General features: G+C 40.6%; 1 protein-coding gene across 1 annotated transcript in view; it reads right to left on the bottom strand.

Moving 5' to 3' along the window:
* Positions 1–587: 587 nt before the first annotated feature.
* LOC126470884 (glutamate receptor ionotropic, kainate 5-like) overlaps positions 588–27,674 on the bottom strand; it is a 168,351-nt gene continuing 141,264 nt past the window's right edge. The window contains exon 6 of the mRNA XM_050098907.1: positions 588–854. Coding sequence (XP_049954864.1) covers positions 588–854 — 267 coding nt within the window. The remainder of the gene's footprint in view (positions 855–27,674) is intronic.

The raw sequence follows: 27,674 nt of genomic DNA, 5'->3' as shown, positions 1-27,674 counted from the left end.
TAATATTACACAAGTTTTAGTCTTTTACAGTTCTCTCTATCTTTTTCTCTACCAACAGTATAAGGATTGCTATTATACAACCAGCAAGTGAAATAGTTAAGACAGGTCCCATAGTACAGAAGGTGACACTTATAAATTCGGATGCTATTTTAGCTTCATTCTGCGGCCAGTAGATCAGTAGTGTTCTTGACAATATACCGCTCTCGCGCATTTTGTACAGCCTGCGAAAGACAGAATTTATCAAAAATTTGTCTAAGGTTGTAATGAAACAGAAACATATGCACATCGACTACAACTCCACTTCCTGTTTAGATGAGGTATTTGTAAAACAACTACAAGCCATGAGAATGATGTCAAATTTAAATAACTGTGTAATTGTTCATTGACACTACTATCTTTCCACGAAACCAAAGTCATCCTCAATAAATGAACTATTGAGAAAATTTTTTCTGTATTATTATGATACGAAAAGTGCATAGAATTCATATTTTGAAGTAGTCTAAAGCTTGCAATGGGGTCTATGTTAATTTACAATCGTATATTTGGAGAGAGAATATATTACAGCTAATAGTTCAAAAAATGCGACATTACTTATCGTTGATGATTTTGCGGTATGGGCTGCCCTTCTGAAGACCTATTCCCAAATAATAAGGCGTCGATGCCTCAGGAATTTCCGAAAGAGCGCAAGACAGGCTTTTTGAATATAGCATGCTTGTCTCATGCTTGGCTATGAAGGCATACTTGGCATTGCTGCAGACTCTCTGGAGCCCTTCGATATTGCCATGTGGTAAAATGTCCTTGTTCGGTGCTATCAGCTGGAGATATAACGCTCTTCTCACGTTATCCGCAGCATACTGGAAGAGAAATAAACAGATACTCAACGAATATTTCTAAAATGTGATTGCTTTTGGATCTCTCTATAATAACGTTAACAAAATATATACAACGCCAGAAAAAGAACTAGTACACTCTTTTAGTTGTTTCCAATTCACTCAAGGTCTATTTCCACAACAGTGCATAGGCAGTATACGAAATGATTGCATTTACAGATCAATAGCACAATTGGTTCTGAGGTACAGGTATCGACCCATGCTGAAACAGCGATGTTAGTACGTGGTGTAGCCTCCATGGGCGGCAATGCAGGAGTGGACTCTGGCATCCAATCAATGTACGGGTGGCGAGTACTGTCCTGAGATACGGTATCCCACGCCTGCTTGACCTGTTCACGTAGTTCTGTAAGAGTTATTGCTTGATGAGTCGCACGAGCCACTTCTCGTCCCATCATATCCCACATGTGCTTAATTGGAGACAAGTCTGGAGATCGTGCTGGCCAGGGAATTTACTACAAGTCTTGAAAAGCCCGTTGAGTGTGTGGGCGAGCACTATCCTATTGGAACAACACAGTACCTTCCTGTTACAAGAGCGACAAAACAATGAGTCTAAAACGTTCTGGACGTCGCGAACACTGGTTAGCGTCCCCTCCAGAAACATCAAAGGTGAGTGAGAGTTGTAGCTTACCGCACCCCAGGCTATATGATCTGGGGTGAGGCCAGTGCGTATTGGACTAATGCACTCTATGAAACAGCGCTCACCAGGTCTAAGTAATACGCTCAAAGAACCACAACTTGCATGCAGACAGAATCTGATTTCATCGCTGAAGACCACGGTGTGTCATTCCATTCTCCAAGTGATTCTCTGACAGCACCAGTCGAGCCATGCAAGTCAATGTTGTGAAATGAGAGGAAGATGGGCTAGAGATGTGTGCGCCCATAGTGCCACTGTTAATACTTGTTTCGCAACAATTCGTGTTGACACGCCTGGGCTCACAAGCCTTCTTACGAGGGTCACTCCAAAAGAAATGCACACTATTTTTTTTAATCCATCTTTTATTCTACATGGTTGAAAGCTTTGCAGTGTGTAGATACATCCTTTAGGAACAATATCTTCATTTCTCCACATAATTTCCATCTCTCTCAACTGCCTTACGCCATCTTGGAACCAGCGCTTGTATACCCGCACGGTAAAATTCTGGACCATCCTGTTGGAGCCACTGTATGGCAGCGTGCACAAGGGAGTCATCATCTTCAAACCTTGTTCCACGAAGAGAGTCTTTCAGTTTCCCAAAGAGTTGATAGTCACATGGAACCAGGTCAGGACTGTAAGGCGGGTGTTTCAGTGTTGTCCATCCGAGTTTTGTGATCGTTTCCATGGTTTTTTGACTGACATGTGGTCGTGACATGTGGGAATTAGTGAAGTTCGGTGGCAGGAGGAACAAGACTTTTGGTCAGGTGATTACAGGGTTATAAATACAAAATCAAATAGAGGTAATGCAGGAGTAGGTTTAATAATGAATAAAAAAAAAGGAGTGCGGGTTAGCTACTACAATCAGCATAGTGAACGCATTATTGTGGCCAAGATAGACACAAAGCCCATGCCTACTACAGTAGTACAAGTTTATATGCCAACTAGCTCTGCAGATGATGAAGAAATTGATGAAATGTATGACGAGATAAAAGAAATTATTCAGGTAGTGAAGGGAGACGAAAATTTAATAGTCATGGGTGACTGGAATTCGTCAGTAGGAAAAGGGAGAGAAGGAAACATAGTAGGTGAATATGGATTGGGGGGAAGAAATGAAAGAGGAAGCCGCCTTGTAGAATTTTGCACAGAGCATAACTTAATCATAGCTAACACTTCGTTCAAGAATCATAAAAGAAGGTTGTATACCTGGAAGAATCCTGGAGATACTAAAAGGTATCAGATAGATTATATAATGGTAAGACAGAGATTTAGGAACCAGGTTTTAAATTGTAAGACATTTCCAGGCGCAGATATGGATTCTGACCACAATCTCTTGGTTATGAACTGCAGATTGAAACTGAAGAAACTGCAAAAAAGTGGGAATTTAAGGAGATGGGACCTGGATAAACTGAAAGAACGAGAGGTTGTAGAGAGTTTCAGGGAGAGCATAAGGGAACAATTGACAGGAATGGGGGAAAGAAATACAGTAGAAGAAGAATGGGTAGCTCTGAGGGATGAAGTAGTGAAAGCAGCAGACGATCAAGTAGGTAAAAAGACGAGGGCTAATAGAAATCCTTGGGTAACAGAAGAAATATTGAATTTAATTGATGAAAGGAGAAAATATAAGAATGCAGTAAATGAAGCAGGCAAAAAGGAATACAAACGTCTCAAAAATGAGATCGACAGGAAGTGCAAAATGGCTAAGCAGGGATGGCTAGAGGACAAATGTAAGGATGTAGAGGCTTGTCTCACTAGGGGTAAGATAGATACTGCCTACAGGAAAATTAAAGAGACCTTTGGAGAGAAGAGAACCACTTGTATGAATATCAAGAGCTCAGATGGCAACCCAGTTCTAAGCAAAGAAGGGAAGGCAGAAAGGTGGAAGGAGTATATAGAGGGTTTATACAAGGGCGATGTACTTGAGGACAATATTATGGAAATGGAAGAGGATGTAGATGAAGATGAAATGGGAGATACGATACTGCGTGAAGAGTTTGACAGAGCACTGAAAGACCTGAGTCGAAACAAGGCCCCGGGAGTAGACAACATTCCATTAGAACTACTGACGGCCTTGGGAGAGCCAGTCCTGACAAAACTCTACAATCTGGAGAGCAAGATGTATGAGACAGGTGAAATACCCTCAGACTTCAAGAAGAATATAATATTTCCAATCCCAAAGAAAGCAGGTGTTGACAGATGTGAAAATTACCGAACTATCAGTTTAATAAGTCACAGCTGCAAAATACTAACGCGAATTCTTTACAGACGAATGGAAAAACTGGTAGAAGCGGACCTCGGGGAAGATCAGTTTGGATTCCGTAGAAATGTTGGAACACGTGAGGCAATACTAACCTTACGACGTATCTTAGAAGAAAGATTAAGAAAAGGCAAACCTACGTTTCTAGCATTTGTAGACTTAGAGAAAGCTTTTGACAATGTGAACTGGAATACTCTCTTTCACATTCTAAAGATGGCAGGGGTAAAATACAGTGAGCGAAAGGCTATTTACAATTTGTACAGAAACCAGATGGCAGTTATAAGAGTCGAGGGGCATGAAAGGGAAGCAGTGGTTGGGAAAGGAGTGAGACAGGGTTGTAGCCTCTCCCCGATGTTATTCAATCTGTATATTGAGCAAGCAGTAAAGGAAACAAAAGAAAAATTCGGAGTAGGTATTAAAATTCATGGAGAAGAAGTAAAAACTTTGAGGTTCGCCGATGACATTGTAATTCTGTCAGAGACAGCAAAGGACTTGGAAGAGCAGTTGAACGGAATGGACAGTGTCTTGAAAGGAAGATATAAGATGAACATCAACAAAAGCAAAACGAGGATAATGGAATGTACTCAAATTAAATCGGGTGATGCTGAGGGAATTAGATTAGGAAATGAGACACTTAAAGTAGTAAAGGAGTTTTGCTATTTAGGGAGTAAAATAACTGATGATGGTCGAAGTAGAGAGGATATAAAATGTAGACTGGCAATGGCAAGGAAATCGTTTCTGCAGAAGAGAAATTTGTTAACATCGAGTATAGATTTAAGTGTCAGGAAGTCGTTTCTGAAAGTATTTGTATGGAGTGTAGCCATGTATGGAAGTGAAACATGGACGATAACTAGTATGGACAAGAAGAGAATAGAAGCTTTCGAAATGTGGTGCTACAGAAGAATGCTGAAGATAAGGTGGGTAGATCACATAACTAATGAGGAGGTATTGAATAGGATTGGGGAGAAGAGAAGTTTGTGGCACAACTTGACTAGAAGAAGGGATCGGTTGGTAGGACATGTTTTGAGGCATCAAGGGATCTCAAATTTAGCATTGGAGGGCAGCGTGGAGGGTAAAAATCGTAGAGGGAGACCAAGAGATGAATACACTAAGCAGATTCAGGAGGATGTAGGTTGCAGTAGGTACTGGGAGATGAAGAAGCTTGCACAGGATAGAGTAGCATGGAGAGCTGCACAAACCAGTCTCAGGACAGAAGACTACAACAACAACAGTGGCCGTGCATTGTCGTGCAACAGCAAAACATCCTGTTTTTGCCGATGTGGTCGAACACGACTCAGTCGAGCTTGAAGTTTCTTCAGTGCCGTCACATATGCATCTGAATTTATGATGGTTACACTTGGCATGATGTCCACAAGCAAGAGTCCTTCGGAATCGAAAAACACCGTAGCCATAACTTTGCCAGCGGAAGGTGTGGTTTTGAATTTTTTTTTTCTTGGGTCAATTTGCATGATGCCACTCCATTGATTGCCTCTTCGTCTCTGGTGAAAAATGATGGAGCCATGTTTCATCACCTGTCACAATTCTTCCAAGAAATTCATTCTACCATTTTCGTACTGTTCCAAAAGTTGGCTGCATACCGTTTTTCTTGTTTCTTTGTCAGCCACTGTCAGTATCCTGGGAACCCACCTGGCACAAACCTTTTGTAACGCCAACACTTTCAGTATTCTGCAAACACTTCTTTCCCCTATCCCAAAGTAGCGTAACAATTCGTTCACTGTGATGCGTGTGTCAGCAGTCACCAATTCGTTAACTCTCTGCACATTGTCTGGAGTGTGTGCAGTACGAGGCCTGCCGCTGCGAGGACAATCCTCAGTATTGCCGTGCCCTCTTTCATCACGTAACCTGCTTGCACACCGACTAACTGTACTGTGATCGACAGCAGCATCTCCATACACCTTTTTCAACCTCTTGTGGATGTTTCCCACTGTCTCGTTTTCACAGCACAGGAATTCTATGACAGCACGTTGCTTCTGACGAACGTCAAGTGTAGCAGCCGTCTTGAAGACATGCTGTGACGGCGTCACTCACGGGAACAGGTCGAACTAAGTTTGAAAAAAAAGTGGGAAGGATTTATCTACACTCTCAAACATGCAGAATGAAAACTGTATTTTTACAAAAATAGTGTGCATTTCTTTTGGAGTGACCCTCGTATATGGGATGAGGTAGCTGTACGATTTGCCACTGCTGTCCTTACAATACAACGATCCTGGCGGGCGTTTATGCTGCGTGGACGTCGAAAACTTTGTCTACGGGCGTGATACCAGTATCGTTGCACAACTGACGTAGCACGTCCAACTTGTGTGGCAGTTGCCTGAAAGGACAATCCTTCAAACTAGCTCAGTTAGCTGTAAGAAGCACAAGTGCTTCTCTGTGGCATGGTTGCTTGCTTGCTTCACATGTTTGCATCACACTGAGCCTTCTGGATGTGAGCATTCTCTATTAATGGATGGAGACAGATGGCGCTCTGGTAGCTATGCCACTACGCTCTCTGTTGGCGGACGACGTTGAAACCATTATCGGTAGATTGGCTATCACCCAGGTTGCACATGTTGTCATCGGATCAGAATGGACGTCGTCGTTTCCAGGTGTACTATTCTTTCCAGCAGTGTACATAAGACAAAATACCTGGAACTACAAAAAGTCCAGGGCTATCTGCATGGATAAGCAAACAGTGGAGTGACGCTATAGGGTAAACGTTAACTGTCAACTTAAAAATTTCTGATTTTTAATCGGTAAAATAATACATGTTTATCGTTTTGGGAACTGCAATGTATGATATTAGTAATCCTTTTTTAGTTATTCAGACTAAAAATCACGCTTATTGTTATAAAATTCCAGTTTTGAGTATGAGCTACAGTCATAAAATAACATTACGAGTGGCATGTCCACTAAGCAACGCCATTCACAAGTTTAGTGATACACAGCTAGCAAGTTGTCGTGTAGTGGCTTGTCCCGTTAAGTGAGCAGGCGCTGGGATGCGAATCCTCGTAAATAGAGCGAGCTGTGACCGAAGGTGGGGAGCCACTTGGTTGGCCGCAGAATCCTAACGAGTTGGAAAATTCCAAGGTTATATGAGATGAAGTACCACAGCGTGCTTAGGCAATATGGCCAGAAACTGACTGCGTTAGAATCTGAAACTTAGGATATTGCTAATATTTGTAGCCATTTTCGTCAGATGCTAACTTCAGTTATGTTTTACCACATAAACAATAAAAATCCTGTCTTTTGTAACTGAATTTGTTTGTATCAAACATGTTTTTTTATACGTACTAAGCATCTTCAGTGACCTATAATAGAAAAAATATGTAATTACACACGTTTCAATATGAGATTTGTAGTGATTCTTTGCCAGTTTATTTAAATCTAGCCATTTCTATTTACAGTTATTTGATTGTATATTTTATTTACATTTACTCAGTGTCTTATTTATGCATTGACTTGTTGCTCTATATGTACTAGAGACAAATAGCTCAGGTTGCTTACAATAAACATTTCTTTGCACATAACTTGTACTGTAACACACTTCACATGCTATAGTGGCTGAGGCACCATGGGAGCTGTAGAAGGGGAGAGTGGAGTTGAGTGTTGGAGTGTACATAGAGGAAGGTATAGGTAGGTGGTGCGGCACAATGTGTGTATATGTGTGTGTGTGTGTGTGTGTGTGTGTGTGTGTGTGAGAGAGAGAGAGAGAGAGAGAGAGAGAGTGAGTGAGTGAGTGAGTGAGTGTGTAAGTTTTTATGGTTATTTGCAAATCAGACTGTATTTTTGTCTTATGTTATTGCTGCTTTGGTGATTGAGAAATTTTTTCATTTTTATTTACGGCCTTCTGAACGCAATATTCTTCTTGTAGTATGAGCATTCCTTTTTATTTTGTTACTACAGCATAATATTGTGATGTCTGTTTTCATCCCAGTGATTTTCTTTTATTATGTGTTCTGCATCTATGAAGTGGATACATTCACTCTTCAGTGTCCTTATATGATCTTTGTACCTGATGTTAAAATATTTTTACGGTAATCCAAATATGTTTAGAATTGCTGTTATTACATGTTAAGTCATTTATTCCTGAACTTCTGTATTCCTCTTTTTCTTCTGACAAAGTTTTTAGTTTTTTGGTATTGCCCTATTTGTCTTGAAGGATATATTGATTTTATGTTCTTTGAAAATGTTGCTAATCTTGTGGTTGAGTCACTATGTGAGTTAACGAGCATTTCGCTCTGATTTAAGTATATGGCCAAAAGAGTCAGCCTTCAGGAATTGTGAAACAAACCCTGTAGTCCAGGACCGGGTGCCACAAAGGGTACAGATTTACCAGGAGATGGGGAATTTCACAGGCGTCTATCGTCTATTGAGGCCTAAGCGCTGTAGTGTGCGAGTGAGACAGACGCGAACCTACGTCATAGGGTAACCCAGCAGAAGCCGTTTGTGGCCGAGGAGATGTAGCAGTGTTAAATATGGCGGACCAATGATCGGCCATAAAGGGAAACATTTATGAAAAAATTTAATTCTGTAGTAATGCAGGGAACGAAGCCATAAAAATTTTAATCCGCCATCCTTCATAAATTTTCATGGTGATCCCAATAAAACTTGAATATTGATCATTTCTATAATAGTTTAGGATTTACTGTTAAAGTGAAATTAACAAGTTTTGTAACAAAGACCTGAATGCTAAAATCTGAACGTTTTGGTCGATCTTAACGATCGACATTTCGTATGGAAGCGCATCATTATAATGACAAATGTTGTAAATATCAACTCTGTAACTTTATTTGTTTAAAAGATATAGGAAATTTAAATTATCAGTATTTTCAGTAAAGCATCAGATCATCATTTCCTCCACACAAAACACATTGAACGATGACAGCATGACACCTTATTGAATCATTAGGTAATAGAATATTTGTTGTAAAGTTTAGTGCATAATTGTTACTTTTGTTCTTTATTTATTTATCAGAAAGGCACATTGGTGGAAGGCTACTGGCCATGACATTCAAAGTTAAGAAGGAAATTGTATTGTTTTTATTTAAAATAATTTAACTTTATTATGTATTGGATATTATTGTTAATTTATTTAGAACGTGAAAGTGGTCAAGCTTTGATTATTTAAATATGTTAAAATGTAAAATAATGTAGAATAAGCCGTAGCCAATCAGACGGACGGCTTCAGGAAAGGGAACTGCCCTAGTCAATTGAGCGAGGATTTTCGGGCCGGCCGGAGTGGCCGTGCGGTTCTAGGCGCTACAGTCTGAAACCGCGTGACCGCTACGGTCGCAGGTTCGAATCCTGCCTCGGGCATGGATGTGTGTGATGTACTTAGTTAGGTTTAAGTAGTTCTAAGTTCTAGGGGACTGATGACCTTAGATGTTACGTCCCATAGTGCTCAGAGCCATTTGAACCATTTGATTACTCCCAGTGAGTCTATGGATGTACTCCAATACCTTGAAGAGTTAATGGGGAGCGTGACATTGGGTCTGGTGCATGACTGGCACCAGTCTCGGCGTTCTTGACATGTAATAAGTTCCTGATGTGTGTGTATTTGCCAGTGGTGTGTGATCGTATCCCAGACACGAATCTGTATTGGAATTACTAACCCCCCCCCCGTGCCGGTCGGTGTGGCCGAGCGGTTATAGGCGCTTCAGTCTGGAACCGCGCGACTGCTACGGTCGCAGGTTCGAATCCTGCCTCGGCCATGGATGTGTGTGATGTCCTTAGGTTAGTTAGGTTTAAGTAGTTCTAAGTTCTAGGGGAACGCGGCCGGTGACGGGTAGAGGACAGTGCTGGTGCAGACGCGAAAGCGGTCAGTTCGGCTGGAGACACCAAAGTGGACAGTTCGGATTGAGTCGCGAAAGCGGACAGTCGGTCTTTAGGTAGCTAGGAAGTGAAACGACTTAGAAAATTTCGCGTTGTGTGGTATCGCGGGAATCATTCTCTGAGCGGAGAGCAGCCGCGCGCCTGGTGCGAATTCTAACTTTTCGTGTAAATATGGAGGTGAAGTATTGAATTTGTGTTTCCTGATGATACTGTGAATAGTCGAACTGTGTCAAATGGATATGCGTTCGAGTGTACAGTAACTCTAAAAACGACCACTTTCGCTATTAGTTTGCTTTCTCAATAAACATTACTCTAACCAAATCGCAGCTGTGTGCCCTACATCACTTGTTCCTGATATTATTATTACTGTTATTACATGTTATGTTAACTTTGTATTTCGCAAACTTTCCATTAGCCAGACAATTTAACCAAAGGGTCAAAAGTGTTTAATTTAGGGCGCGTAATGCGGCAAGTGCGGTTCAACACCTAGATGAGTTTGAGCCAAGCCATTTCGACGAAGAGGAACCGCATGTGAGCCCAAACATCTCTGGGATGTTAGCTCGCAACTTGTGCTATGGTGAGGGTCAGCCAACCATTTTTACTGACTGCACTCTTTTGTGTCTCTGTTAGTAGTAAAATTTTCCAACAGCCCACCAGCACCACAGCAATGATGATTTACGAAGTAGGTAAGTAACTTTACTTTATGAAACTTATAAAACAGAATTACAACAAATTAAATCAAATAATAATTATTATTTATTTACCATATACTTTATTTACCATATACTTTATGTCAAAATTTTATGAAAACTTAATGAAAATGCTTTCAAAATCCTTACTGCCTACTGCCCACTATGAAAGCTGGAGCGCCCATTAGCGGACAGTGTGAACCATGTTGATTACCACTGTGCTATGTTGTGATGCGCCGTTTTATGTTGAGGGATGTGTTTTCTCATATAAGTGTGCATTGTGTGTTATTGTTATATATTGATGAATCCAACTTGTTTTCAATTTTGCTGTGCCCTGACTGTATATTCATGTGGTGGTGTCATACTGACGCTGCACCCATTGTTTTGTGATATGTTGATGATCATGTTCAGTTCAGCCTGATAGTTCTTTTTGCTTAGAGGTATTCTGCAATGTCTGTTTACCATACGTCTGATGGCTGGAGCTCTTTAGAGTGCAGGTTGATTGATTCCCATGGAATAATCACATCTGAGGCTGTTTCTTTTCTGAAAATGTTGAAACTGTGTCTGTTGTTAGATTTCATGAGTTTGAGGTCGAGGTAGCGTATTGTCTCTTCTGTTTCTGTTTCCATGGTGAAATTGATGTTATTTAATAACAATTTTGGTAAAATTTACAAGTTTAAGTCGCCACAGTGAGCAAATCAGTGGGCCACATAATCAAGCTGCAAATGGGCAGGTAGAAAATGGTTCATGATCTTTTGGCTTTGTATTTTCGTTGTGAGATTGGTTTTCGTAAGGTTTGTGTGGTCAGAGAGCCACTGGGTTTAAGTGTTTCTGAGAACTTAGAAATATTTTGAGGTGTACCAACTCTGGACTTGAAAATATTTTGGGACTGGAGTGCTGGTGGGCATAGGCTCATAACAAGTCTGTCAGTAACTGAACTTTTCAGGTGATATGAGCTTTGCCACGGTATAAAGATTTGCGAGAACTTAATTACTATGTTAGTGATTTGATGTACAGCTCCATACCTTTCATTCACATTTGTCACTACTTGCAAACGCTCTGCTAATTCTGCAAAGTCAATCAGTTTGATTTCTTGTTTCTATGTTGTGCTCAATAATTGCGTGTGTGAGGCCACTTTTCAGAAAAGATCGTTCTGGACAGTATGATTTTCCACATTCTAGAATTATGATAACTGAAATGTGTGATGACTTGCAACCATTTAACGGTTATGCGACATTTGCGATCAATAGGCAAGGCCTTAATTTGAGGACGAGATTTCTGAGAATGAATGTCTGGAACAAACCATTGTGTGGTAGTGAAACATAGACTGTGAGAAAACTGGAACAGAAGAGACCTGAAGCATTGATATGTGGTGCTACAGATGAATGCTGAAAATGTGGTTGATGAATTACCTGGACACAGTCCTAAGACTGCTTCAGCTGTTGATGATCATCCTAGAGAGTATGAATCTGGAATAGTTAATTTAGATACATCTGATCATCCTGCCTCACATACGATCTGTTGTTATAAGAATGAAATAAAAATTTTTGTTAGCTTCATTTGGAATAAATATTCCTAAAGAAGGGGGTAAATATCTATTGTATGTAAATAAGTTATACACAACTGCAACCAGTCACTTTTTTCAATAATGTAAATTTACATTCATATCGACAGATAAGCTATAGTCATGGCGATACATTAAAGTGTGACCCATCTTTCTGCCATAGAACCAGCACCCAGCATTATGCTACTACCAGTAATGATGTAACTTCCAGGATCCTCCCGAAATCATCTGAAGATGAACCCGAAAGGGTTCGAAAACCGTTTCATGTAATAAAGCATTATCATTGAAAAAAGTGACTGGTTGCAGTTGCGTATAACTTATTTACATTCAATATACAGTCTCGGTTCTAAAATATCCATAATGGATAAGCATAATCTGTAAATATCTATACTCCAATATTTACATTCAATATACAGTCTCGGTTCTAAAATATCCATAATGGATAAGCATAATCTGTAAATATCTATACTCCAATGAGTTGTACTGTAATCAACAGTGAGTACAAAATTTTAATGAAGTAATTTCTGGCCATTTGTGTCTATTTGTTTTGAAACTATTGTCAGATAATTATAAGTTTAATGAATTTTGAATCTAATAAATGAACATTTTCAGAACTAAGGCACAGCTTAAGGACAGCTGCAATATCAATGAGCAATGAAACTCAGGAAAATCAAAAAAGCATTGGAATCAAAAACAAAAAATTTTCAGTCAAATATTAGAAAAGAAACAAATTAAAAAACAAAACAATTGATCAAAAACTTCAATAAGAATGTAACTGATGTTTATAACAGGTGTGCAGGATTAAAATCATTTGTAGATGGAAAAATAGAGAATTTAATCAAGCAATTTCAAAATGATTTAAGTGACATTTTTCGAGCATCTAAAAGGTTATATTAATTTTAAAGGTAGAAGATCCTGTAAATTGTTATGATGCAGTTACCAAACAATATTTAGAAAATGAGTTAGCCAATCTTCTTACAAAACCTTAATACACAAGTATTCTAACACAGATCAGTAACTATGTCAATAAAGAAGAACTAAAAGCTGAATACAAAAATATTGTAGGACAATTCAGTAAAAGAAATACAATTTATGAAGTGCTACACAAGATTATCTTAAAAATCAATACAACTCTTAATTATGCATTAGATAGATATGGTGTACTGGAAAGTACAATAGTATATATTGGTAATGGTGAAAATACTGTGAAAACAGGTAGTATGCTGAGTGAATGGACCATTGAATTGGGCAATAACCAGACTACAGCTTGGGCTTCAGTTGGATCTAAAAGTTATTATTCTACATCTACATCTACATCTACATTGATACTCCGCAAGCCACCCAACGGTGTGTGGCGGAGGGCACTTTACGTGCCACTGTCATTACCTCCCTTTCCTGTTCCAGTCGTGTATGGTTCGCGGGAAGAACGACTGTCTGAAAGCCTCCGTGCGCGCTCTAATCTCTCTAATTTTACATTCGTGATCTCCTCGGGAGGTATAAGTAGGGGGAAGCAATATATTCGATACCTCATCCAGAAACGCACCCTCTCGAAACCTGGCGAGCAAGCTACACCGCGATGCAGAGCGCCTCTCTTGCAGAGTCTGCCACTTGAGTTTATTAAACATCTCCGTAACGCTATCACGGTTACCAAATAACCCGGTGACGAAACGCGCCGCTCTTCTTTGGATCTTCTCTATCTCCTCCGTCAACCCGACCTGGTACGGATCCCACACTGATGAGCAATACTCAAGTATAGGTCGAACGAGTGTTTTGCAAGCCACCTCCTTTGTTGATGGACTACATTTTCTAAGCACTCTCCCAATGAATCTCAACCTGGTACCCGCCTTACCAACAATTAATTTTATATGATCATTCCACTTCAAATCGTTCCGTACGCATACTCCCAGATATTTTACAGAAGTAACTGCTACCAGTGTTTGTTCCGCTATCATATAATCATACAATAAAGGGTCCTTCTTTCTATGTATTCGCAATACATTACATTTGTCTATGTTAAGGGTCAGTTGCCACTCCCTGCACCAAGTGCCTATCCGCTGCAGATCTTCCTGTATTTCGCTACAATTTTCTAATGCAGCAACTTCTCTGTATACTACAGCATCATCCGCGAAAAGCCGCATGGAACTTCCGACACTATCTACTAAGTTATTTATATATATTGTGAAAAGCAATGGTCCCATAACACTCCCCTGTGGCACGCCGGAGGTTACTTTAACGTCTGTAGACGTCTCTCCATTGATAACAACATGCTGTGTTCTGTTTGCTAAAAACTCTTCAATCCAGCCACACAGCTGGTCTGATATTCCGTAGGCTCTTACTTTGTTTATCAGGCGACAGTGCGGAACTGTATCGAACGCCTTCCGGAAGTCAAGAAAAATAGCATCTACCTGGGAGCCTGTATCTAATATTTTCTGGGTCTCATGAACAAATAAGGCGAGTTGGGTCTCACACGATCGCTGTTTCCGGAATCCATGTTGATTCCTATATAGTAGATTCTGGGTTTCCAGAAATGACATGATACGTGAGCAAAAAACATGTTCTAAAATTCTACAAGAGATCGACGTAAGAGATATAGGTCTATAGTTTTGCGCATCTGCTCGACGACCCTTCTTGAAGACTGGGACTATCTGTGCTCTTTTCCAATCATTTGGAACCCTCCGTTCCTCTAGAGACTTGCGGTACACGGCTGTTAGAAGGGGGGCAAGTTCTTTCGCATACTCTGTGTAGAATCGAATTGGTATCCCGTCAGGTCCAGTGGACTTTCCTCTATTGAGTGATTCCAGTTGCTTTTCTATTCCTTGGACACTTATTTCGATGTCAGCCATTTTTTTCGTTTGTGCGAGGATTTAGAGAAGGAACTGCAGTGCGGTCTTCTTCTGTGAAACAGCTTTGGAAAAAGGTGTTTAGTATTTCAGCTTCACGCGTGTCATCCTCTGTTTCAATGCCAACATCATCCCGTAGTGTCTGGATATGCTGTTTCGAGCCACTTACTGATTTAACGTAAGACCAGAACTTCCTAGGATTTTCTGTCAAGTCGGTACATAGAATTTTACTTTCGAATTCAATGAACGCTTCACGCATAGCCCTCCTTACGCTAACTTTGACATCGTTTAGCTTCTGTTTGTCTGAGAGGTTTTGGCTGCATTTAAACTTGGAGTGGAGCTCTCTTTGCTTTCGCAGTAGTTTCCTAACTTTGTTGTTGTACCACGGTGGCTTTTTCCCGTCCCTCACAGTTTTACTCGGCACGTACCTGTCTAAAACGCATTTTACGATTGCCTTGAACTTTTTCCATAAACACTCAACATTGTCAGTGTCGGAACAGAAATTTTCGTTTTGATCTGTTAGGTAGTCTGAAATCTGCCTTCTATTACTCTTGCTAAACAGATAAACCTTCCTCCCTTTTTTTATATTCCTATTGACTTCCATATTCAGGGATGCTGCAACGGCCTTATGATCACTGATTCCCTGTTCTGTACATACGGAGTCGAAAAGTTCGGGTCTGTTTGTTATCAGTAGGTCCAAGATGTTATCTCCACGAGTCGGTTCTCTGTTTAGTTGCTCGAGGTAATTTTCGGATAGTGCACTCAGTATAATGTCACTCGATGCTCTGTCCCTACCACCCGTCCTAAACATCTGAGTGTCCCAGTCTATATCTGGTAAATTGAAATCTCCACCTAAGACTATAACATGCTGAGAAAATGTATGTGAAATGTATTCCAAATTTTCTCTCAGTTGTTCTGCCACTAATGCTGCTGAGTCGGGAGGTCGGTAAAAGGAGCCAATTATTAACCTAGTTCGGTTGTTTAGTGTAACCTCCACCCATAATAATTCACAGGAACTATCCACTTCTACTTCACTACAGGATAAACTACTACTAACAGCGACGAACACTCCACCACCGGTTGCATGCAATCTATCCTTTCTAAATACCGTCTGTACCTTTGTAAAAATTTCGGCAGAATTTATCTCTGGCTTAAGCCAGCTTTCTGTACCTATAACGATTTCAGCTTCGGTGCTTTCTATCAGCGCTTGAAGTTCCGGTACTTTACCAACGCAGCTTCGACAGTTGACAATTACAATACCGATTGCTGCTTGGTCCCCGCATGTCCTGACTTTGCCCCACACCCGTTGAGGCTGTTGCCCTTTCTGTACTTGCCCAAGGCCATCTAACCTAAAAAACCGCCCAGCCCACGCCACACAACCCCTGCTACCCGTGTAGCCGCTTGTTGCGTGTAGTGGACTCCTGACCTATCCAGCGGAACCCGAAACCCCACCACCCTATGGCGCAAGTCGAGGAATCTGCAGCCCACACGGTCGCAGAACCGTCTCAGTCTCTGATTCAGACCCTCCACTCGGCTCTGTACCAAAGGTCCGCAGTCAGTCCTGTCGACGATGCTGCAGATGGTGAGCTCTGCTTTCATCCCACTAGCGAGACTGGCAGTCTTCACCAAATCAGATAGCCGCCGGAAGCCAGAGAGGATTTCCTCCGACCCATAGCGACACACATTATTGGTGCCGACATGAGCGACCACCCGCAGATGGGTGCACCCTGTACCCTTCATGGCATCCGGAAGGACCCTTTCCACATCTGGAATGACTCCCCCCGGTATGCACACGGAGTGCACATTGGTTTTCTTCCCCTCTCTTGCTGCCATTTCCCTAAGGGGCCCCATTACGCGCCTGACGTTGGAGCTCCCAACTACCAGTAAGCCCACCCTCTGCGACTGCCCGGATCTTGCAGACTGAGGGGCAACCTCTGGAACAGGACAAGCAGCTATGTCAGGCCGAAGATCAGTATCAGCCTGAGACAGAGCCTGAAACCGGTTCGTCGGACAAACTCGAGAGGCTTTCCGTTCAGCCCTCCGGAATGTCTTTCGCCCCCTGCCACACCTTGAAATGACCTCCCACTCTACCACAGGTGAGGGATCAGCCTCAATGCGGGCAGTATCCCGGGCAACCACAGTCGTAGTCCGATCAGGGGATGCGTGGGACGAGCTGGCCGTCCCCGACAAACCCCCATCCGGACCCCCACAGTGATGCCCATTGGCAACAGCCTCAAGCTGTGTGACCGAAGCCAACACTGCCTGAAGCTGGGAGCGAAGGGATGCCAACTCAGCCTGCATCCGAACACAGCAGTTGCAGTCCCTATCCATGCTAAAAACTGTTTTGCAAAGAACGTCTGAACTAATCGACAGAGAGCGCAAACAAATCGACAAAATTTAAACGGTTATTAAAATACAAGATTGCCTAGTAAATGCAGTAATGCTGCTACTTGCGCACTGCTGACACTGCTCGGCGGCGGAAGGAGACTACGCGAATTTACACTATTCAGGTACTAAAACGCGATGCTACAACTCTCAAATACTATAATACGCCCGAAATTTATGAGTTAAACAATGCAAGAACCAAAAACACGCAAAGAAATTAAGAATTAAACTATGTAACAAATGAGTGAGCTAGGAGTATACGACTTGCTGCTGCAGCTGCTTATCCAACGGCGGCAGGGAGCACACTGACTGCGACCAACCGACACTGGCCGTTCAAAACAAAACAGTAGACAAACGACTACGCGAATTTACACTATTCAGGTACTAAAACGCGATGCTACAACTCTCAAATACTATAATACGCCCGAAATTTATGGATTAAACAATGCAAGTACCAAAAACACGCAAAGAAATTAAGAATTAAACTATGTAACAAATGAGTGAGCTAGGAGTATACGACTTGCTGCTGTAGCTGCTTATCCAACGGCGGCAGGGAGCATTTTGAGAAAAATGATAAAACTACAGAGATGAAAACAAAGGGATTCACTTTTAAGTATAAAAATATTCAAAAACTGAATGGAGAATCTATGATAAGATTAACTGAGGATGAAGTGAAAGACAAGATACAATAAGAGTGCAATAAATAACTAGGGATGTAAATATTTAAAAAATTATTGAATAAGCAAATTAAGAAGGAATTCTCATTGGAATAAAATAAAAGAATAGTTCTGGATAATTATGAAACAGTACAATATGGTTTTTAAAATTATTTATAAAAATTTATTCTATAGAAATGGAAGCCTTGTGAAGAAGCTCAACAACATTATCAATATTAATTTGTCTGAAAAGATTAGTGAGCTACAAGTAAATGTTTTGTATGACATTACAGGCTGCAAATATTTGAAGTCTAGAAATGGAGAGGAAATTTGTGTGGAGCTCAATAACAATTTTAAAATTATTTTGACAGACCAATGTTTGAAATTAAGTAGTAGTAGGGATTTTCAGTTTTTTAGAAGGTGGAATATTAAACTGAGATGTAAAGGAATGAAGAAACTTAAATATGATGATAATGAATTTCATGATCTCGAATTTTTTGTTTAAATTTTTTAAATCTCGATAATCTAGTGTGTGATAAGGATAACCATCTAACACTGAAGAAAGTGATAATATTAATGGTAATAACATCTCTGCATTTCATTATATTCTAGTTTCCTATTTAAAATATTTTTAATTCATTGTAATTTCGTGGGGGATCTGACACACCAAAATGAATAACAAGTTTATGTTCAAGTGACTGATGGCCTTCTGTGACAGGATTTGATACAGCAAGATAAATAAAATGTCTGTTCATTCGTTAATGGTAACCGGATTAAAGACCTGTATTTTTATTAAATTAATTCTAATGCACTTAGAATGCCCATTATTTTCAGCAAAATTTTATAACATTCTCGTGCACTCAAAATAGATGTGGCTTTAGATATATAATTGTAAGTGGTTATATTGGGGGCAGTTTAGGTGTTTTTAATACATAACGTTCTTTTGACGAATTATAGATAAATTTATATAGAGAAATTAATTAAATTAATTTTATTTCAATTTTAACAATTTTTATAAATGAAGATTTCTTGGGTGAGTTACTGATGATGATTGATGCAGATAATTGTCTTTATTTCAACTTTAATTGTTATAAACAGTCACAGTTCCTTATAACAGTCAAACATCGTCGACATGAGGTAAGAACATTATGAGATATGAACATATTTGAATAGAAAAATCTGGAAGGAACTGTTCCTGGAGAAACTTTGTCAACATGTAAAAGAATGAACAAAACATCCTCACACTGAACAATCGAATGTGCTCTGATGATCACTTAACACAGGTAGCGACCACAGGATAGCTACAGCCAGGATCAATATTAACACTCAAATAAGATGGAATGTGTGATGGAAAGAAAGATCCAAGCTACAATAAATGAACCGAAAGAGGAAAAAGTGAGTTCAACCAATGGATAGACAAGAAACTAAAAATTCAAAAGTTAGATGGAACGAAGCTGAACAAACTCTGGACAGAAGTTACAAGTGGTATTCAAACACCAGTAGCGAAAGTCAAATCGGCGCTGGATCAGCATGATTATGAATGGATGGTTAATTTAAACGGTGGCCAGATGCCCACGTCGACACCCCATTATCCTTGAAGCGCAATATGTGTACCCTAACTGTCTGTGTTATCCATGTGAAAGTGAGGGAAAGTTTTCTAAGCATTAGTTAATCATGTAACTGAGGTGGGACATAGGTATCAGACCTGATATTCACCTAGTGGGTTGTAGGATACAGTCTGTAAACCACATCTCAGCTGATCAGCAAGCCAACCTTCATCGTTAATCCACTGGATAAATTAACTCCAGGGCCAGCGCACCTCCCTACCTCAGAAGCGTCGGTTTAACATGTGCGGCTATCTGGGTGGGTAGTAAATAAAGTCAGTGCACCCGAAAAACAGAAAAATCCGAGATTCGATCTCGAAACAGAACAGCTTGTACAAGAAAGACGAAACACACAGAGATGCATCCAGGTACTGAGTCTTTAACAAAAATGTACCATAGGCAATCAGAAAAGGTTAGTGAATGAAAAACACTAGAGTGAAGAGATCATCAAAATCAGCTTGAGGTTGAAGCTCTTCTGCTCTTGAATGTTTACAATTAGATTTGTTTTTGGAGAGGGTCCTCCTTGAACAATATACTAGTTTTTTTTTACTAATCAGATATGTTGTGCTGAAGTTTCAACATGATCAATGGGGTTTTTGCTATCTTCTATAAAACACTACAAATGCATTCTACTGCTTGTACACACACAAATTTGAGCTTTTAAGACAGTATTTACGGATATGAAAAATGTTGCAACCGCGACAGGAACGGTCGCTACTTGCCGCTAACAAAAATGCAGCCTGACCGAACGGAAGTGTCCCCGCGAACAAACAAGATGGACGAACGGGAATGGAACAACAAGCATGACGACGGACAGTCGAGCAAGACACCAAAATAAAAAACAAAGTATTAAGCAACGAAGTCACAAGAGATAACCTCACGAAATCAAAACAATGTCCACTTGTAAACGGGAAGTAAGAGGTAGCCGCCTAAATACACGACAAGGTATGTCGCTATTGGCTGTTGGGACCACATGCTCCACAGTGGTGCGTGCCTTCACGTTAGACTCGGGGCCAAGAGCACGCGTAGCCATGGCGTACGGCGCGACTGCATGGCGCTCTGTACCAGAAAAAACATAAAATTTTTGTATATATACCTTGCTATCCCATGCAGTGGATTTCCTGGATTTTATGTAAATCAATACATTTATTTCGTTTCACAGTTTGTCATCTGCAAGCATTTAGAACTTACTGTAGGACAGTGGTTTAATTAGAAAATTTACGACTGGGTATGTTATGGCTATGCCTGCCATTAAGTAATACTGTGTGGAAGGGTGTTTGTGTGTGTCTGTGTGCGTGCGTGTGTGTGTGTGTGTGTGTGTGTGTGTGTGTGTGTGTGTGTGTGTGTGTGTGTTTTACTTATTTATTTATTATTCATTGTTTGTATGTTGTTTGAAGAAAAATAAAGATTGTTTGTGTATGGTGTCTGTTCTTTTGGACATGTCGGAAAGAAGAGACACCATGGTGGATCGTGACAGCTGTAAAGAATTAAATTTCAATGAATTACAAACATCAGCTGTGTACAGGATGATGGGAGAGTTGAAAATGTGTGCCTGACTGGGATTCAAACCCAGTATCTCCTACTTAATAGGCAGACACTCGAACTCCTAAGCCACTGTGGACACAGGAATCAGTGCGGCCCCCTCCTCCCCCCCCCCCCCCCCAGCAGACCCACATTCTCAGTTTACTTCACATGCTACAAAAGTAGTGCTCCCTGACAATTAATCGCAATGCTCATGGTAAGGAATACTCCCACATGAGTTCAAGCTTATATGTGCATCCGCACCAACATGGTCCTTGGCTTGTGATGGCCGTAATTATATGCGTATGGTGTCTGTTCTTTAGGGTATGTGCAAGCAAAGCTCTACAAAAACAAGATAGCAAATTTACATCAAATTATTTTAAATATAAAATTCCAGAGAATCTGTCTTTCACATAATGTAATAATGAACTATATACATGTCAATGTAAATAGTATGTCGCCTGCACCACAACATGTCAAGCACAAAGTTGAAGTTGGCTGGCTGAAACAAGAAATTAGATACCTACACATAAAGAAGCAGGAACACAATGTCAAACTATTCAAAATTCATCTTGAACTAGAAAATCACATCAAAATCTCTGAAATATTAAAAGAAATCGTGAACAGATTTAAATAAAATACAGAAACACTAATAAAAATAAAATGGGAGAAAAACTAGACACATTTTTGAAACAAAACAAAATCACACTTCAATGCAGAACTGACTAGAGATAGTTGCAGAAGAAATAAGATGAACAAAAAAGAAAAACAACATATTGACAGGAACGAAAACTGAAGAAGAAAAACTTCAGGGAAAATAATGAACAAACTTAAAAACAACGGGTCTCTCATCGCAAGAGCAAGGGCAACAGCATGATAGTAATAAAACAGGTGGAATATGAAAACAAAATCTTAAAAGTTTTAGAAGACAACAATGTCTTAAGGAAGCTAACCCAGCACAAAGATACCAGAAAAATATTCAGACACTTCTAAAAAGTATCATACATATATTCATGAAACAGAAAGTGAAATGGCTAAAACAAAAGAACGCCAAGGCACCTATACTGAACAGAGTGCTAAAGGTTCACAAGGAGGACACTCTGATACATCCAGTGGTAAATTTCAGAAGTGCACCCACATATCACCTACCCAGAGAAATACACACATACTTACAGAAACATTATGTATACACAAACAACAGAAGCATACACAACACCAAAGAACTGATACAAAAAAATCAAACACATCAACATACACACAACAGCTGTACTGACATCTTTCACCAACACATCAATGTACACAAACTCCCCCACCACTGAAACCTTCAACATCATTAAACAACAGTTGGTATAACATAATGTCATTCCCACACCCCACATAAAAGAAACAACTAGTCTTCCAAAACTAATCACAGAGTAAAACTATTTCTTATTTGACAACCAGTTCTACTCTCGAAAATACGGACTACCCATGGGGTCACCATTCAGTGGACCCCTAGCCAACATCTTCGTCAGTAACACTGAAAAAAAAATTTGAAACAATAGTAGGACCTGAACAATACAAGGTAGTATATTGGTATTGCTGCATAGAAGACATCCTACAGCTTCTAGCTGAAACACCTAGTCGCATACAACTCCAGAATGATATAAACACAGTTCAATGCAGAATAAAATATGCTATCGAAACATAAAATGACAGAATGTTAAACGCCCTTGATCGCACAGTTCACAGAGACAACAACCTACACCAATTCTCTATATTCAGGAAAGTCAGCACCTTGACAAATACTCTAATCGTATGATTGCACACAAACTAGCTGGTTTCCAAATGTTATATGCTGCATGGACTAAACAAAATTCCACCCAGTGAAGAAAACTACAAAAATGAATTACAAATAATCAAACAGATAGTTATAAAGAATGAATATGATACAAACATTATAGAGAAACTTAATCACAAAATGAAAACAAAAATATAGAGGACACCCACACACAAAAACAAACAACCAATCACCAATTTACAAACACAGACACACAGAACATAAACACACATAAAACAAACATACAACACACACACACACACACACACACACACACACACACACACACACACACACACACACACAAGCGTATATGAACAAAAAACACCCATTTCACTTACAACAACAAAGCAGCCCACAGAATAGGCAACATATTGAAAAAAACAAGGACTAAAAATAGCCCACAGGACAGACAATTCAATACAGTGAAAACTAAGAGCAAACCAACACAAGCACAGACAAACACAACACATCTGGTATTGACCAACTGACATGCCAGAACTGCAAATCAATTTATATAGGACAGACAAGCAGAAACTTTAATACCAGATACACAGAGCACAGCAGAGCAATGAAAAGTAACAGCTTTTATTCTACATTTGCTGAGCACCTTATGGACATGAAACACTGCCCCAAAAACATCAACACTGAGTTGAAAATTCGCAAAAGCAGCAACAGTCCCCCACAAAAACCAATAACTGACGAAAATTATGAAATGCAAAGAGCCATAGCTGAGGGAAAACAGGTAATAAATGAATTTGTAGTTCTCTGCAATGGAACTGCTCTCAAAGCACTATCAGACAGCACCACCATAAACACCCTAAACCCCCCCTTCCAAACATACCCACCAACCCACCCACCCACCCACTCACCCACTCACCCCATTCACACACACACATGCACACACACACAATAACTAAATATAAATAAATATAAAAAACAAAAAGTAATAAGTAAATAAATAAAACTAACACCCATTCAGCCCCCCCCTCAAATCCACACACACACACATACACAGAAAATCATACATCCCACAAAAAATCAAAACTCCCACCCAGAAAGCATCCAACTGTTCATCTGTCTGCCTCTTTTTCTGTTGTTTGTAAACAGTGACACAAAAAGTTACTTAGTGCAGGCCTTCACAGTGAAGATGATGAGGAAACCAGCATAAGTAAGTGGAACATATTCTGAAACCACACAAACATATGCACACACAAAGACACATACACTCGCACACACACACACACACACACACACACACACACACACACACACACACACACACACATATATATTTGATAGGAATGTGGGATCGGAAGAACTGGAACCTATCGATAAAAATGCACTGGAAACAACTCTGAAACAACTGAAGAATTCTAAGGCAGCAGGAGAAGATCAGGAGTGAGATGATTAAAACAGGAGGAGAGCCTCTTGAAGAAGCACTTCGAATATTATTAAATAACTATACAGGGTGGTCCATTGATAGTCACCGGGCCAAATATCCCACGAAATAAGTATCAAACGAAAAAGCTACAAAGAACGAAACTCGTCTAGCTTGAAGGGGGAAACCAGATGGCACTATGGTTGGTCCGCTAGAGGGCGCTGCCATAGGTCAAACGGATATCAACTGCGTTTTGTTTTGTTTTTTTAAATAGGAACGCCCATTTTTATTACATATTCGTATAGTACGTAAAGGAATATGAATGTTTTAGTTGGACCACTTTTTTCACTTTGTGATAGATGGCGCTGTAATAGTCACAAACGTATAAGTACGTGGTATCACGTAACATTCCGCCAGTGCGGACGGTATTTGCTTCGTGATACATTACCCGTGTTAAAATGGACCGTTTACCAATTGCGGAAAAGGTCCATACCGTGTTGAGGTATGGCTGTTATGATCAAAATGCCCAACGGACTTGTGGTATGTATGCTGCTCGGTATCCTGAACGACATCATCCAAGTGTCCGGACCGTTCGCCGGATAGTTACGTTATTTAAGGAAAAAGGAAGTGTTCAGCCACATGTGGAACGTCAACCACGACCTGCAACAAATGATGATGCCCCAGTAGGTGTTTTAGCTGCTGTCGCGGCTAATCCGCACATCAGTAGCAGACAAATTGCGCGGGAATCGGGAATCTCAAAAATGTCGGTGTTGAGAATGCTACATCAACATCGATCGCACCTGTATCATATTTCTATGCACCAGGAATTGCATGGCGACGACTCTGAACGTCGTGTGCAGTTCTGCCACTGGGCACAAGAGAAATTACGGGACGATGACAGATTTTTTCCACGCTTTCTATTTAGCGACGAAGCGTCATTTACCAACAGCGGTAACGTAAACCGGCATAATATGCACTATTGGGCAACGGAAAATCCACGATGGCTACGACAAGTGCAACATCAGCGACCTTCGCGGGTTAATGTATCGTGCGGCATTATGGGAGGAAGGATAATTGGCCCCCATTTTATCGATGGCAATCTAAATGGTTGCAATGTATGCTGATTTCCTACGTAATGTTCTACCGATGTTACTACAAGATGTTTCACTGCATGACAGACTGGCGATGTACTTCCAACATGATGGATGTCCGGCACATAGCTCGCGTGCGGTTGAAGCGGTATCGAACAGCATATTTCATGACAGGCGGATTGGCCGTCGAAGCACCATACCATGGCCCGCACATTCACCGGATCTGACGTCCCCGGATTTCATTCTGTGGGGAAAGTTGAAGGATATTTGCTATCGTGATCCACCGACAACGCCTGACAACATGCGTTAGCGCATTGTCAATGCATGTGCAAACATTACGGAAGGCGAACTACTCGCTGTTGAGAGGAATGTCCCCTCCTGTAGCGCTGACTATTGAGGTTGACGGACATCATTTTGAGCATTTATTGCATTAATGTGGTATTTACAGGTAATCACGCTGTAACAGCATGCGTTCTCAGAAATGATAAGTTCACAAAGGTACATGTATCACATTGGAACAACCGAAATAAAATGTTCAAACGTACCTACGTTCTGTATTCTAATTTTAAAAAACCTATCTGTTACCAACTGTTCGTCCAAAATTGTGAGCCATATGTTTGTGACCATTACAGCGCCATAAATCACAAAGCGAAAAAGGGGGTTCCTATTTTGAAAAAACGCAGTTGATATCCGATGGACCTATGGCAGCGCCATCTAGCGGGCCAACCATAGCGCCATCTGGTTTCCTCCTTCAAGCTAGACAAGTTTCGTTCTTTGTAGTTTTTTCGTTTGACGCTTATTTCGTGAGATATTTGGCCCAGTCACGATCAATGGACCACCCTGTATATGTTGGACATTCTGTCAACTGTTGAGTACGCTCTGATTTGTTGTTTTATTCTTAAGAAAACCAGGTTCGTCAAGATCCTGGATTTTTAAGAATAATATATTAAATAAATGTCTCAAAGAAGGGAAGATTTGAAAACCATGGAAAAATGCAGGGGTTATTATCCTCTTCAAAAAGAGGGACAACACGAACATCGAGAATTACAGGCCTATTAGTCTATTATATACAGGTTGTACACAAAGTCTGGGAACACTTTCAATTATTTACTGCATTTTTACGATGTCATACATATTGCAATTTGAAGAGATACTCTGAAAGTATTTTTTGCAAACATTCAATATGCGAACCATGAGTCACCCGGCAGACGTCAATACGGTAATAGAATTCTTGCCATACCTGTCCCAGCATGGCATCATTGACTGTGGCAGTTGCTTCTCGTATTCTCTCCCGGAGCTCTGCTGCATCACGTGGTAGAGGCGGTACATACACCAGATCTTTAATGTGTCCCCACAGAAAAAAGTCACACGGAGTGAGATCTGGTGATCGAGGAGGCCATTTCATGAAACAGCTGTTCCCTCCTGTAACACGGCCGATCCATCGATGCGGCAACTCCGTGTTCAGGTACCCACGAACTTCACGATGAAAATAGGGTGGAGCCCCACCCTGCTGAAAGATGAACGGAGAGTCCGATTGCATTTGAGGCATCAGCCATTGCTGCAACATGTCCATGTAGGAATATCCAGTAACAGTCCTCTCGGCGAAGAAGTGTGGCCCATATATTTTTCGACGTGACAAGGCATAAAAAACGTTTACCTTTGGGGAATCACGCTCAAATTCAATGCATTCGTTTGGATGCTTTGTACCCCAGATTCGACAATTATGCCGGTTTACTTTCCGATGTGGAAAGTGGCTTCCTTGATAAAAATTAAGTGATCAAAAATGCCTTCCCCATCCTCATTCAATTGTTGCAACTGCAAACAAAACTCGAAACGCTTGTCTTTGTCATTGTCATTGAGCTTCTGCACTAGCTACAATTTGAATGGTTTCATTGACAGCTTCTGTCTCAGGACTTTCCACACTGTCATTGGAGCTATTTCGAGTTCATGGGATGCACGATGTACCGATTTCTTTGGACTCCTTATGAATCTCTCGTACGCGCTCCTCATTCACTTCACTCACACTGGGACATCTGCTTCTCTTCGCCAGGCACAAGCAACCCGTCCTAACGAATTTATTTTGCCAGTGGTAAATGGCCTTCCTTGTTGGTGGCTTCTTACCATACTTGGTTCTAAACATACGTTGAACAGCTGTAGCACACTTGTTTTTGCCGAACTCCAACACACAGAAAGCTCGCTCCGCACCTAAACTTGCCATGTATGCGACTAGCGCTGAGTATCGGCAAGTTACCAAACTACGCTGTGGCAGTATACATGAAAAAAGCTTTCAGGGTTTCTCTTCAAAATGACATATGTATCATATTTGTACAATGTTTGGTTCCTGTGCAATAAATAATTGAATGTGTTCCCGAACTTTATATACACACTGCATATTTTCAAGCCGCTAACAAAAATCATTAAAAACTGCCTGAGTCGAAAATCTGACTTTTTCCAGACAGTCGACAGGCGGGATTCAATAGTATTGATCATATCCAAGCAGTACACAACATGATA

Source organism: Schistocerca serialis, chromosome 3 (assembly GCF_023864345.2).
Source record: "Schistocerca serialis cubense isolate TAMUIC-IGC-003099 chromosome 3, iqSchSeri2.2, whole genome shotgun sequence".
In the NCBI taxonomy this organism is placed as follows: Eukaryota; Metazoa; Arthropoda; class Insecta; order Orthoptera; family Acrididae; genus Schistocerca; species Schistocerca serialis.
This window is presented reverse-complemented; position numbering and strand designations above follow the sequence as displayed.